Source organism: Ambystoma mexicanum, chromosome 3p, assembly GCF_040938575.1.
Source record: "Ambystoma mexicanum isolate Mex_15411 chromosome 3p, UKY_AmexF1_1, whole genome shotgun sequence".
Lineage (NCBI taxonomy): Eukaryota > Metazoa > Chordata > Amphibia > Caudata > Ambystomatidae > Ambystoma > Ambystoma mexicanum.
This window is the reverse complement of record NC_090925.1, coordinates 7,199,164-7,214,411: the sequence shown is the minus strand read 5'-3', so window position 1 is coordinate 7,214,411 and position 15,248 is coordinate 7,199,164. Positions and strand designations below refer to the sequence as shown.

The 15,248-nt window shown below is 47.8% G+C and overlaps 1 protein-coding gene across 3 annotated transcripts in view; it reads right to left on the bottom strand.

Moving 5' to 3' along the window:
- Positions 1–15,248, bottom strand: part of ZYX (zyxin) — a 129,352-nt gene that overhangs the window by 39,304 nt on the left and 74,800 nt on the right. For all 3 annotated transcript variants that reach the window (XM_069650311.1, XM_069650312.1, XM_069650310.1), the window contains exon 2: positions 11,566–11,845. In XM_069650311.1, the coding sequence (XP_069506412.1) occupies positions 11,566–11,821 (256 nt within the window). In that variant the 5' untranslated portion in view covers positions 11,822–11,845. The remainder of the gene's footprint in view (positions 1–11,565; positions 11,846–15,248) is intronic.

Sequence of the window (15,248 nt, the reverse complement as noted above, 5' to 3'; positions counted from 1 at the left end):
GCTGGGGCATTTGTAGCCAACGTATAGCACAGAGTGTCATCCAACAAGGCCCAGGTCTACATAACAACCACCAGCAGCAACACCCTACTGAGTTGTGCAGCAGAGGATGTCCCCGGCATCGTGAGTTTTGCATCCTCAGTGTATGTGGAGGATGAGCAGGGGCTGCTGGCAAAATACAGCCAGCTACTCGAAGGAATTAGCCTCATGGCGGGCGACACAGTGAAGCTACATATCGACCAGTCGATAAAACCCACTGCGCTGAAACACAGTGGAGTCCAGTTTCATATGTGGGAACTTGTGGATAAAGAGCGGGACAGTCTGGTGGAGTTGGACATAATCGAGAAAGTGGATGGCCCGACCCCCTGGGTGTCTACAATTGTCACTGCCAGGAAGCCCAAACAACCTGACTGTAAGGGATCTATGTGGACATGAGGCTCCTAAACAAGGCGATTAAAGAAAAGACATATCACCTCTACCATTGATGATATCATTGCAGAACTGCAGGGGGCATGTTTCTTCTCGAAACTGGATCTTCGGGCTGGGTACCATCAAGTGGCGTTACACCCGGATTCTCGGTACATAACCTTCACCATGTCCTCTACAGGTACAAATGCCCGAGTTTTGGTGCGTCATCTGCGGCGGAGGGGATTCAGAATATTATCCGTGGGGCCCTGGCTGACTTGGGTGGCGTCCTAAACATGGACGACACCCTGGTATTTGCAAGAACGGAGGCGCAGCACCTGGACAGAAAGACCTTGGAACGGCTGCAGGCACTCAGATTAACTCTGCACAAGGACAAATGTGAGTTTCACAAGAAGAACCTTGCATTCTTTGGATTTGTATTCAAAGAAGGGCGTGTGTCACCAGATGCTCGTAAGGTCAAAGATATCATGGAGGCACGGCCCCCGGAGAATCTGTCTGAGGTCCGAAGCTTCTTGGGGATGATCACATACTGTGGCTGGTTCATCAGATATCTTGCATCCTGGTCGGAACCTCTGCGGGCCTTAACCAAGAAAGACGGTACATGGCAGTGGGGACCCCTTGAGCAGGCTGCGTTTGAGGACGTTAAGGGGGCGCTGACGGCAGAGGATACAATGACCTTCTTCGACCCGGCCTTGTACTCGGAAATTGTGGTGTAGGCCAGCCCCGTTTGGTCTGGGGGCAGTCCTTACCCAGACGGACAAGAACTGTGAGGTCCGGCTGATCGCATATGCGAGCAAGGCACTATCCGAAATGGAACAGCAATATTCCCAAATTGAGAGAGACGTTCCTGTGGGGATGTCACCATTTTTGTCTATATGTGCTGGGATGGCCGGTGACCGTGGTAATGGACCACAAGCCCCTGCTGCCGATCATGGCCGGTGTGTCGTCCAAGCCTCCAGCCCACATCGAGAGGTGGATGCTGGCGCTGCTTGAATATGGGGTCTCTTTGGTGTACCGGCCAGGCAGCACAAACGTGGCCAACCATTTCTCCAGACACACCAGATGCAAGCCAGATGGACACAGAAAAATCAGTGCTGATGAAGCTGATGAACATGCGAGGCTGGTGGTGGAGGCGGCAACTCCAAACTCTGTACCCATCCACGAACGGGAACAGGTGGCGGCTGATGATGATGAGTGTCAACATCTTGAAGGTGGCCCTTCAACAGGGTTCATGGAGATCTGTCATGGACACGCTGGCTCAGAGGACCAAAGAGGCAAGATTGGCATTGGAACAGCTGTGGAGGGTCAATGACAAACTGGTGTTTGTGGAGTCGGCACCGTTACTCGGGCGGACCGCATAGTAATACCATGGTGCAAGGTCCCGCAGCGGCGGGCTCATTCAATGACAATGGGCTGCTGACACGCCCTATAAATATCATTACCTCCTCTCCGGAGCGAGGAGGGTAAAAAAAAGAGAAGTGCCCCACCCTGGCCCCGCTCTCTTCCACACCGCCCCCTGTTAACCAGGGGAGTGGGGTGCCAATTCGCCCAGGGCACTGCTGCCCTTAAGGCCGGCCCTGCTTGCCACCCTGGAGCCCCGCACCAAGAGTGGGGTGAAGGAAAGCTTAGAAGGGTGTTTAAATGCGCATGTGCGTGTTTTCAATAAAAACAACGTATTTCAAAAGAGAAAAGAAAAGGGAATAAAAGGCAGTTATCCGCATTTACAGATGTTCACATTATTTTGCAGGCAGAGTGTGAGGAGGGTGGGGGTTTCGGTTTCGTCCTTGTTCTTTGTTGCACACCTGCATCAGGTTGTCATGCCGGTGTGCAATCAGTGGATTTCCAGCCAATCCCTTGGACACGCATCTGCAGAGCTATATGTACAGGCAGAAGTGTCATGTTTTACAAAACTGATAATAAAAGAAAAAAGTACAGGCGATTTTGCAAAAGTTGAAAACTGCATGCCAGGGGACCAATAGCATGTGAGTGCCTTGCATGCCGTTTGCTTTTTCAGAACATGAGCTTCTGTGTTTGCCCTCATTTCTAACTGCGTGACTGAGCTTGTGTGCGTGAGTGAGTGCAAGGTGTGCGTGTGTGTGGGGAGAGGCAAGGGAGGAGTCTGGTGGGACCATTGCACCGGCAGCATGATGAATTCCATGTTGGTGCCAAGCTGGCATATATTCGAGTACAGCCAGCACGAGCAAGTGATTTTACAGTGCCAAGCTGGCATATATTTGGTACAGCCAGCATTAGCAAATGTTTTTACAGTGCCAAGCTGGCATATATTCGGGTACTGCTAGCCTGAGCAAGTGTTTTTACAGTGCCAAGCTGGCATATAGCCAGCATGAGGAAGTGATTTTACAGTGTCAAGCTGGCATATATTCGGGTACTGCTAGCCTGAGCAAGTGATTTTACAGTGTCAAGCTGGCATATAGCCAGCATGAGGAAGTGATTTTTACAGTGTCAAGCTGGCATATATTCGGGTACTGCTAGCCTGAGCAAGTGATTTTACAGTGCCAAGCTGGCATATATTCGGGTACTGCTAGCCTGAGCAAGTGATTTTACAGTGCCAAGCTGGCATATAGCCAGCATGAGCAAGTGATTTTACAGTGCCAAGCTGGCATATAGCCAGCATGAGGAAGTGATTTTACAGTGCCAAGCTGGCATATAATTTGTTGAGACATCATGAGCATGTACTTACAGTGACGTGCTGGCAATGCTCTTGTGTTCCTGTGTTGGCCTGGAATCATTATTGTGGATTTTTTACTTGTTACCACAGAAACAATTGTAAATTGTATGGCTTTTTACAGTTTTTATAAGAAATTATTTGTATTTCTTTTTTATTTATTTATTTGAATTTAGTTCTAAAAGAACATTTACAAAACCAGATAATTAAAACACAAAAATATAACATTTCAGCAAACAATATATATGGCACCATAACACAATACAGTACCCGTAATACAATAGCTTATCAGACATATCATGAGTAATTTGTTGAGTAACAATTGAGTAACTCCATCTGTTTAGAGCCATTATTTACTAAAATATTAAAACATTAGTAAAATCCATATTCATTATTAATAAAACTAGGATATGAAAACACATGTACTAAGCATTCTGATGTCCAAGCATTAGTTTTAAGACAAATCAATCTTTTCATTAACTTTTCCTCGTCAATCGTTAGCGGGCAGAGCTTCTAAACTAACGCCCCATACCCGATAGAGAGCTGTGTGCGCGCTTCCAGACTCTGCATAAGGCAACAGTCCGAGCGTGTGCGTGTAATTACCCACGATGGGCTGGGCCCAATGAGTTGCTTTCAGTGAATAGATGTTTTGCCGTTTCGAGGTTACCCGGGACTTTACATATACGGCAAACCCAATGTAATAGGTGGATCTTGAATTGTGCAACGTGAAAAATCAAAAGTGGCTGTTGGTTTATGCGTAATCTCAGAAGAAGGTTCTGGACTACGGGACTTGGGCACTGTCTCAAGTATCTTTGATTTTACAAGAATCTGCGCCTAACACTGCACAGCACCCAGCCCAGGAGCACAGGAGCTCCCCCGACCTGGATCCGCCACTGCAGGAGCAGTAGGCGTCCGGCACGAAGCACAGCTCGGTAAGCGTTGTGCTCGTCCCCGAATTCTGCTTCTGAAGTACCACACAGCATCCACATTTAAATCCTGATGCACATGGAAGAAAACCCTTGCCGATGCCCAACACAGCCGTAATGCTGTTTCTGCTAGCTGCATACGCCATTAAGGTACACGAGGTACCTAGCCACTCAAAGATGGCCGACTGCCCGCATTTGGGCACCTCCAGAGCCTAACCAGGCCCCCAATTGGCTGCCCTGCCCTTCTTCAAGCCGATTGGTTGCCGGCAGGCATTGCTGGCCCACTCCCACGAGAATAAGGCCATCGCCCGTTCTCTGTCTGTTCTTGCCGAGACTGCCGTCTGCCAGACCCCCTGGCCCTCATGCACGATCGCTCCTAAGGTAACTCATATGCGCCTCACAGCTACCACACGCCATCGAGCCCACAGCGGCTGCACACCGGACCCTCGCTCACTACCGGCAATCACCGACACGGACTCCTGCCAATGCGCATGCAATTCATCTAGCACACCCATGCGGAGCCTAGCAGATCCCTGCGGCCACCGTGCACACAACATCCGAAACCGTGCCCTGCTCTTATTCATTGCAGTCATACCGGTAACCCATCCATACTTCCGAATCAGCATTGTTGCCGTCACGTCAATCAGTGTCCCCTCTGTCTCAGCGACCGCTCCAATATTGGGCCTGTACCACATGTACTGACTATCTATACCAGGCCCTAGGCTAACACAGCTGTGACCACCCGTCCCCCCGTTTAACACATGAACCCTGGGGTTTGCTACCAACACCTGTATGTGCACCATGTAAGAAATGTCAATGTTCTCGCATTAGGTTATCCCACGACATTCTAAACTAATGCATTATTCTAAACCCAGGTGCACTGCACTTCTTGACAAACATGCTATCCTGACCCTAGGCATTGCCCTACTGTAACTTATATCCTAGCCCAAGTGATTCCCCTTGAATCTAGGTGCTGCCCATTCAGCCGAATGTGTCAATTTGAATCCAGATATAGTCCATTGCATTTTAGCCCAATTGTGCTATCTCGAATCTAGGTGCTGCCCCATAGTATCTCAGCCTAATGTCATTCTGAATCAAGGTATTGCCCATTGCATCTTAGCCCAACCGTGATATCTCGAACCTAATTAATACACCATTGCACTTCCACCGAATGTATCACTCCTGAATCTAGAGGCCATTGCACTCTTCAGCACAGATGCTGCCCCATTACACCCTAGACTAAGCGTATCATCTCTACTCCGGACGCAGCCCTACTAACCTGTCCAAACTAGCCATCTACCAGCCACAGTGGGCGGTACTCACCCAACGAGCTGTACAACTCAGGCCACCAGTACTGCACACCCTGTAGCCAGACCATATCACCTGGCTTGTTCTTATGTTCCCTTCCTGCATCACATTGGATAACGTACCTTGCAGCGGCAATAACTACATAGCCTACAAAGATGGCCTAGCCAAACTTGGATGCCCAAGACATCACTCCAGCCCCTGCCCCACACCCTTTCTACCACCCCTGCCCCCTTTCTTACCTACCCACCACCTGCCTCCCATATACCCCATAAATATCGACCTCCCAACGAACGCTAGTTCAACCCTCAACCACACTAGACCTAGCACTCCAGGCTCCACCCAAACTACCACGAACCCTTAGCACACCAAATTGAACAGCAAGCCCATTGCTTCACCCAAGCCTCCTGGACCGACCCCTCCCTTCACTCCTAACATCACAGCCCGCAATTACAGACTAGGCACTAGGCTCCTCACTACACACAGCAGGCCCACCACCAAATCCAACTCCAAAACCGACAAGAAGCATAAGGCACCTATTAAGCCTACAACACTCCCATTAAAAGGAGCCTTAGTCAATGTCAGATCCCTTGCTGCCCACCCTACTGAAATCGCCGACATCATATTAACCAATGATCTTGACTTCCTAGCCTTAACAGAAACATGGCTTCATGAAGCATCCGGACCCCACTTATCGCTAGCCATCCCTGACAAATACTCTATCCTCAGAGCGGAGAGACCTAACGCCAAGGGAGGAGGTGTAGCGATCATTTCAAAATCCTCCTTAGGCTTCAGATCAGCCTCCCCCATGTCATTCTCATCTTGCAAGCTGCCTACTGCCAAGCTGCAAACCTCCCCACAAGCACAATCACCTTTCACCTCATATATAGATCTCCAGGCCCCACGGGGGTCTTTGAAGAAGACATCACATCTCTCACTGCTGAAAATGCTAAGCCTTCAGCACAAATTATTATCCTAGGTGACCTTAACCTTGGTTACAGCGACCCCAACGATGCACCTGCTGCATCGCTAGCCAATGCCCTAACAGAACATGGCTTTGCACAACTCATTGCCCTCCCCACCCAACAGAAAGGTCGAACTATCGACTGGGTGGCGACCCACAACTGCGACACCATCTGTAAGGACCCCCAACCTCTAGCCTGGATGGATCACCACCTCATACCTCTTGAGATTAACATTACCCATGCAGCACCCAAAAAATGCCCTATAGCACCAGCCTACCCTACCAGAAACAACCGCAAAATTACTGCTGAGGCCCTACTACCCCTGGTCCTACCCACCCTCAACGCACTCCCAGCCAACACTGACTTAAACCTTCTGATTGACACCTTCAATGACTCCATGGCCAAGGCAATGGACACCATTACTCCTCTGAAATGGCGCAAAGATAAACCAAGAGCGCACCTGAACACATGGTACACCCCGAACTCAAGCTACTCAGAAAAAAGAAAGCCAGGGCTCAAAGCACATGGAAAACCAGTTCCTCTGTGGAAAACAAACTTAACCTTACGAATATAACCACTTTATATAAAAACTAAATAATTTGCATCAGAAAAGAAGCATACAACATCAGAATCGATCAGGCAGGGTCCTCCACTAAAGAATTATTTAAAATTCTAAAAACTAGAAACTCCCAATCCACCTACAGACACAGATCTGAAAGACAAGCCTTGGTGCACCAGCATCCAAAACGCCCTCAACAATAAAATCACAGGACTTCAAACTAAAATCAAGGACAAACACCAACAACTGTCCAACAACAAGTTTACTAGCCCTGGCTCACCAACGCCCATTGACACCAAATCAAACTTCACTTTCAAGAAAGTAACTGCGGCAGAAGTTCAAAAAATCATCACCTCCTTAAAACCCTCGAACTGCAAAGGGGACAGCTACCCCGCCCAGATCATAAAAGACACAGCTAGAGATCTATCCCCATTCATCACTGAACTAATTAACCTATCATTCATAAACAATTCAGTCCCCAGCAACCTAAAACAATCCTGGGTTCTCCCACTCTTGAAAAAACAATTAGACCCAGCCATACCCACCAACTACAGACCCGTCACCACAGTCCCCTTCCTACTAGAAATCCTGGACAGAGTTGCCTACCTCCAAATTCAAGAATACCTGGAATCCAACCAATTGCTAGGATTACGTCAGTCTGGCTTTAGACCTCAACATGGTACAGAGACCGCCCTTGTTGATCTTAAAAGTCAGATTGATGAAATCAAAGACAAAGGCAAGACTGTGCTCCTACTCCTATTAGACCTCTCAGCGGCCTTCGACCTGGTCGACCACAAAATCCTCTGCAACCACTTAGCCACCGCAGCTCACTTCTCCTCCCCCGCCATCGCATGGATACAATCATTTCTGGCTAATAGAACCATGCGAGTCTTCTCTACAACAGCTGCGGCAGACCCCATTCCTATCTCATGCGGGGTCTACAAGGCTCCTGTGTCTCCCCCACTTTGTATAACATATTTACAAAGCCACTCTTTGACAATTGGACCATCTGGGTGTCACCTACACGAATTACGCAGATGACACCCAGATACTCCTCACCATCACAGGCAATTACCACACAGACGTCACCCGGATCAACGAAATATTCTCCATCATTCAGGCATGGATGGCCTCACATGGCCTCTGCCTGAATGATGAGAAGACAGAGGTAACCTGTCTAAACTTAATCCTGATTATAACAACATCACCAGCGATGGTCATACCATCCCAAAAGTGTGAAAACCCTCAGCTTTTATCTCGATGCCAACTCCAACCTCTGCAAACAAACCAACCTGATCGCCTCAGCCGCCGCCTACACCGGCAAGCTTATTAGGGCCAGTAGACCCTTCCTATCTACCAACAGCTGCCTCACACTTGCCAGAGCCCTAATACAGTCTAAACTGGACTATTGCAATAGTCTGTACCTAGGTGCTACCCAAACTATAAATAACAAATTACAGGCACTTCAAAACAACGCACTACGCGCAGCGCTTAACATCCCCAGGCGAGAGCACATCTCCAATGCTAGGAAATCATGCAAATGGCTCTCCATCCGACAAAAAGTTGACTTGAAAACCATCTGCCTCACGTACAGGCCTTAAACCACTTAGCCCCCCATATCTCACCAATAAGTTTACCATGAAACTTGCCACAACCACCACCAGATCCTCCAACAATCTAAGCTTAACAGTGCCTAGATTCTCATTAAAAAGAGCGGGAGGAACTAGCTTCACAGTACTTGCCTCCCAACTCTGGAACACCTTACCCCTCAACATTAAAACTATGGAGTCCTTCCAGATCTTTAGGAAACATGTTATCGGTTGGCTCCTGAACAAAGAGCAACACCCTTGATAGGAGGTCTACTTAACCATGTCCGTGAAATTTGCTAACTGCTGTATCTTGTATCTGTAAAATGTTTATCTTGCAAATGTATATATCACAATATGTAACCATCTTCTTTAAGCGCCCTTGAACCCTTGGGTCTGGAGCGCTATACAAATAAATAAAACAAACAAACATTTGAGACATTTATAAATGCGTAGAGTCAAGAGGTGCAGTCAATTATTTGTTTAGTCCCATTGGGTCAATTTTCATTTGAATAGGTGTCTATGCACTCATTGGCACCCACTTAGCTATCCACCCACCCATCTAGGCACTCATTGGCACCCCACTGAGCTATCCACCCACCCATCTGTTCACTCATTGGCACCCACTTAGCTATCCACCCACTCATCCATCCATCCATCCATCTATTCACTCATTGGCACCCACTTAGCTATCCACATACCCATCTATGCACTCATTGGCACCCACTTAGCTATCCACATACCCATCTATGCACTCATTGGCACCCACTTAGCTATCCACATACCCATCTATTCACTCATTGGCACACACTTAGCTATCCACATACCCATCTGTTCACTCATTGGCACCCTCTTAGCTATCCACCCACTCATCCATCTATTCACTCAATGACACCCACTGATCTGTTCACTCATTGGCACCCACTTAGCTATCCACCCACCCATCTATTCACTCATTGGCACCCACTTAGCTATCCACCCACTCATCCATCCATCCATCCATCTATTCACTCATTGGCACCCACTTAGCTATCCACCCACTCATCCATCTATTCACTCAATGACACCCACTGATCTGTTCACTCATTGGCACCCACTTAGCTATCCACCCACCCATCTATTCACTCATTGGCACACACTTAGCTATCCACCCACCCATCTAGGCACTCATTGGCACCCACTTAGCTATCCACCCACCCATCTAGGCACTCATTGGCACCCACTTAGCTATCCACATACCCATCTGTTCACTCATTGGCACACACTTAGCTATCCACCCACCCATCTAGGCACTCATTGGCACCCACTTAGCTATCCACATACCCATCTGTTCACTCATTGGCACACACTTAGCTATCCACCCACCCATCTAGGCACTCATTGGCACCCACTTAGCTATCCACCCACCCATCTGTTCACTCATTGGCACACACTTAGCTATCCACCCACCCATCTAGGCACTCATTGGCACCCACTTAGCTATCCACCCACCCATCTAGGCACTCATTGGCACCCACTTAGCTATCCACATACCCATCTATGCACTCATTGGCACCCACTTAGCTATCCACCCACCCATCTAGGCACTCATTGGCACCCACTTAGCTATCCACCCACCCATCTAGGCACTCATTGGCACCCACTTAGCTATCCACCCACCCATCTAGGCACTCATTGGCACCCACTTAGCTATCCACATACCCATCTGTTCACTCATTGGCACCCTCTTAGCTATCCACCCACTCATCCATCTATTCACTCAATGACACCCACTGATCTGTTCACTCATTGGCACCCACTTAGCTATCCACCCACCCATCTATTCACTCATTGGCACCCACTTAGCTATCCACCCACTCATCCATCCATCCATCTATTCACTCATTGGCACCCACTTAGCTATCCACCCACTCATCCATCTATTCACTCAATGACACCCACTGATCTGTTCACTCATTGGCACCCACTTAGCTATCCACCCACCCATCTATTCACTCATTGGCACCCTCTTAGCTATCCACCCACCCATCTAGGCACTCATTGGCACCCACTTAGCTATCCACCCACCCATCTATTCACTCATTGGCACCCTCTTAGCTATCCACCCACCCATCTATTCACTCATTGGCACCCTCTTAGCTATCCACCCACCCATCTGTTCACTCATTGGCACCCACTTAGCTATCCACCCACTCATCCATCCATCCATCTATTCACTCATTGGCACCCACTTAGCTATCCACCCATCCATCCATCCATCCATGCATTCATTCATTCATTGGCACCCACTCACCTAGTCACTCGCACTTACCAAAAAAAAGTCAGACCTATTGGCATTGCCACTGCTCGTTTAGCAGAAACTCATAACAGCGGGAGAAAGTTAATCTTGGACCAGCCTGGGATCACAAATGCGAGCATTCACAAAAAGATGCACGTTGCATGCACAAATATGCTCTAATGCAGAGACACTCTCCACCGAAGAGGCCACGACGCAGTGTGCCTCCACTGCATGCCACTGCGCAGCCTCACTGCATCACGCAGGAGGCACCCAACCACACTTTCACCTCAAATCCGTCTGAAAATGGATTCAAATTTAATTTTAAAAAAAAGGTGCATTGAGCGGCATGACACTCGCTATACACACACAAGATGGTTCCCACTGGTGGCTGAAATCAACTGGCAGCATCACAAGGGGAAGCAGGAGTGTGGCAGTGCCCAAACAAGAGAAGGCGGAGAGGGCCAGAAGAAGACGAGTCACAGGAGGAGCGACTTACTGATGGTAGGAGGAAGACAGCGACAGAGGGAGGAAGGGAGGCAGCTCTGGAAGGAGAGCTCAGCTTCTGAGGGAGACCACCACCAGAGGAGCAACGGAGAGAGACACTACCGCCCAGAACTGGGGTGCGCTGCACAAGTGACCACAGCTGGAGAAAGGAGCCTCAGGAAGAGGACTGGAGGGACTACTGGACAGAGACTGCCCCCAAAATTGAGACGTAGGAATACAGTTAGAGATGACAGCCCCCAGAATTGGGAGACGCGCTGCCAGAGATGGGCACGCTCCAGAGGTTCATTCTCTTGGACCCAGAAAGACAGATCCCCTTCTATGTATATCTCCTACCTTCAGGGAGGGCCGGGATCTCGCCCACGCGCCCAATGTGGGCCCGGGCACTGCCAGACACCGCGGGAGCTGGGGCCGGTGGTGGCGGGGGCAGGTCCAGCGCCTCAGGGGAGGCTGCACCGCTCTTGAAGGGGTTCAACTTTGGCTTGGGGGCGACCACTGGAGCAAACTTCTTCTGGGGGTTGTAGAAACTGGGTGTGGAGATATTGATGCTGACGGAAGAGGTCATGCGAGCCCCAGGTGTCCCGGAGGCCATGGCGACAGCGAGGACGGAGCAGGCCTGGAGAGAGAGAGGAGAGAAAATGCAGACCATCACAATCAAAGAAGGACAACATTCAGCAGGCACACAATGTCAAGAATCAGGCATAGCATTTACAAAAAGATCAACAATGTATAGAATAAACTACTATGCATTCACAATAAAAGAGGGGGAGAAATAACTTCACATCCACTGTGCATTACTTGGAAGGTCACATAGTGGTTTTGTGGTCCTTGCTGGAGCGCACGCTAAACAAGTAGCTTTGGGCAGCAGGAAGACTGAGGGCCACACACTATGGGGTGTCCAAGTGAACCCTGACCTGGTGTGGCAGCCACCTTGTGATGTCCTTTCCTCCTGTGTCCCCCACATCAGAGGCGCGCGCAGGGACACGTGAAGAATGGAAACTGCTCATAGTCTATCAAGGTATTGTCTCGCTGACATGGACTCCTGGCAGGTCAATTATCGATCATTGCATTCTGAAAGATACCTGCAGGCGAGGATATCCCAAAGCCCAGTCTTTTAGATACGCGCAACCCAAGATTGTGTAGAAGGGGGTGTATTGGCAGCCGATATCCTACACAGAGCTCTTACCCCTTTGGGCAGGATATCGTCCATTATCAGTGTTGGGTCCCTCCCTGCTGACGGCCTTCTTGGGAAGACGCAATTCAATGCATATGCTTGCCTTGCCCGTTTCTTTGGGCTTTTAGTCACTACTATCAGAGGCAACCAGGGTGTTAGCTCTTGGGTCTTTTCCATCAGCCCCCATGCTACACTTTAGTCAGTTTCTTTTCCACTTTCATTTTGAACTGAATTAGGTACGGTCATAAAGCCTCGAACTGTACCGTGGGATCACCACGACGCGGTAACTGAAAAGACCCCCAGCCCAGAGCGAATAATGAAGGCCTTTGTGCAGACACTATTTGAAATACGTTTTTCTTCCCTCTTGAAGGTCTCTTGCAGGGGAATCAGAACCAGCCTGCCACAGATTCATGTTTGAGCGGACGCATGGGAGTAATTTTAGGGGGGGGGCAGGGGTGTTTGTCCTCCCCAACTTTTATGGCACACAATTTTGTCCCCATTCATTTGAATGGGGCATTTTCTTTTTCAGATGACATGTCCCCCCCCCCAACATTTTCAGCAACGTTAATCCACTGAGCGGACATTGCTCTAAGCTTTGGCTGAGTGTAAAGCGGTTTGAATCGTTGATCAGGGCAACATCTCCAGCCTTAGGATGCCTCTAGCTGAGGTGAGAGTGCTTGCCTTTTTCCTTTGGTAATTGTGGATAATTGTTAGGGAGATTTTCCTTGAACCCTGTGGTAGGTGTAAGTGTCCCTGACTTAAGGATCTCACCCACTTAATCTCCCTCACTAAGCATCTCCCTCACTTAAGGAACTGCGAGTTAATCCCTTAAGCTCGCCGGCTTCTCAAGCGGCAGTCATGGTAAAGGACCCGAGGTGTAACTCTCAGAAGACGGAGTGGGGTGGTTGCCAGGTACAGTGCATGCTTTTTCATATATACCCAATCAGAATATCCACACACTGCCAGGCATAAAATAAGCAGTGTTGCATAGCAATTTGCTATGCAATTCTGTAGGTTTGCCAAATAAATGTAAGCTTTTGTAGGAAAGCTAGCTATTTAAGGTAGCCCGTTCAATGAAAGCACAGCTCAGCCTGCACTCCTCTCTTACTCTCAGGGCTCCCTCCACCCTCCTTACTTTGTTCACTCCTCAACAGGGCTAATGGAGGGAGTGTGCCGCAGTAATCATGTCCTCCACTCTTAAATGCCAAAGACATGTGTGTGAGTGCTAGGCAATGATTTATTTTCCTTTTTCAAATAATTGCAAGGCAGAAGCAATTGAGAGAATACTTTTACTAAGCTAACTCTATCCTGTCTTTAAAGACAGTGATGCAATTACATTCCCAAATATTTAAGCTGTTACATGATGCATAATTACAGTATTGCTACTGTAAAATACTGAATTGTCTCCATGTGTTACAGCACATTTAGCTTTGTGCATCTAAATGTCAGTGTCAACTACACTTCATTTTGTTGGGGAAGATGCATCACACATTGAGAAGTGAACTTTAAAATGTGCATGATCACACGGCCAAATGCTTTTCATGGCAAATCTAGTTCTGTGGCCTGCTGGCGGCATATATCTATGAAACGTGTGATCAACCCATTCCCTCTCCGTGCCCTGTTGCTTTATACCAGCTTCTCTGAAAGTGGGATGGACGCAATTTACAATATTCCATCGAGTTTGCCCAGTACCCTGCCTGTTAGAGCATCCAATCTGCTTATTCTATTCCTTTCTTGCCTCTTACAGAAAGAATGCAGAAAGCGAAGTAGACATTTACACAAAGTAGTGATCAATAGTTCCATCCTGTCTGTACATCTACAGATCCAATGCAATACCATACCCAGTTGGCCGCCAGAGCTTCCTTTGTTCTACGATTACGATTAAATTATATATTTGCACCTGAGAGATAAAACTGGGCAAACTTGTTTTCACAGCCTTTTTTAAATGTATTTATTTATTATGTTACGATCAAAAAAATAATGACCTTTCACAATTTCAACACTGGGCATTTCATCATATTTCCCAATAAATTGGCTAAAATAAAGAACACCACATAACATTCAATTTATAAAGTGCTTATGTACAGATGAGATAAAACCATTATCTGTCTTCTGTCATATAAAAATAGAGGAGTCATTTTTTTAAATGGATAAAAGACAGACTAAACCCAAACAGCTCAACATTATACTTTGCAAAGACCCAGAGTATTCAGCCAAAGGATGACTTCCATAGTTAAAAACACTTCATGTCCCGCATTTAATCTGTTCCACCTGATTGTGTGGAATATCCTCTCGTAGGCAAAGAAAGCAGAAATAAGGTTCTACCGTCTCAGCATCGGGCATTGCACTAATATGTGCTCTAATGTTTGGATTACCGCCTGATCCTTGCAATAGGGACATATTGTGGTAGTTATATCACAGTTGTTGTCAGGCGAGTATAGAATTTCACCAGTAGAGATAAAGATCAAATGGAAGTGTAAGAACTGATCTCGAGTCTTGGAGCGAGGAAACTGGATTAGATATTTCGACAACGTGCCAACAGATTTTTCCACCGGGGACAGTGTTGAATTGTACTTATAGCTGCTTATTGGATATATCCAGACTGTTCCCTTTAGTCTTTTCCTTACTCCTAACTGATTCGAGATCAGTTCCTCTTGCAAATTCCTGCCACTGTCCAAGCTCTTGGTAACAAAAGCATCAATAGTCATTATAACGTGGGAAGTCTGTGCCCACAGGTCAACAAGATTTAGATGAAGCGTAAATCTTCTCCACCATTGAAATACTCTCCATCAAAAAACTCTGCTTCCAGAGATAGTAGACCCAATTCATAGCGAATTGAAACCAT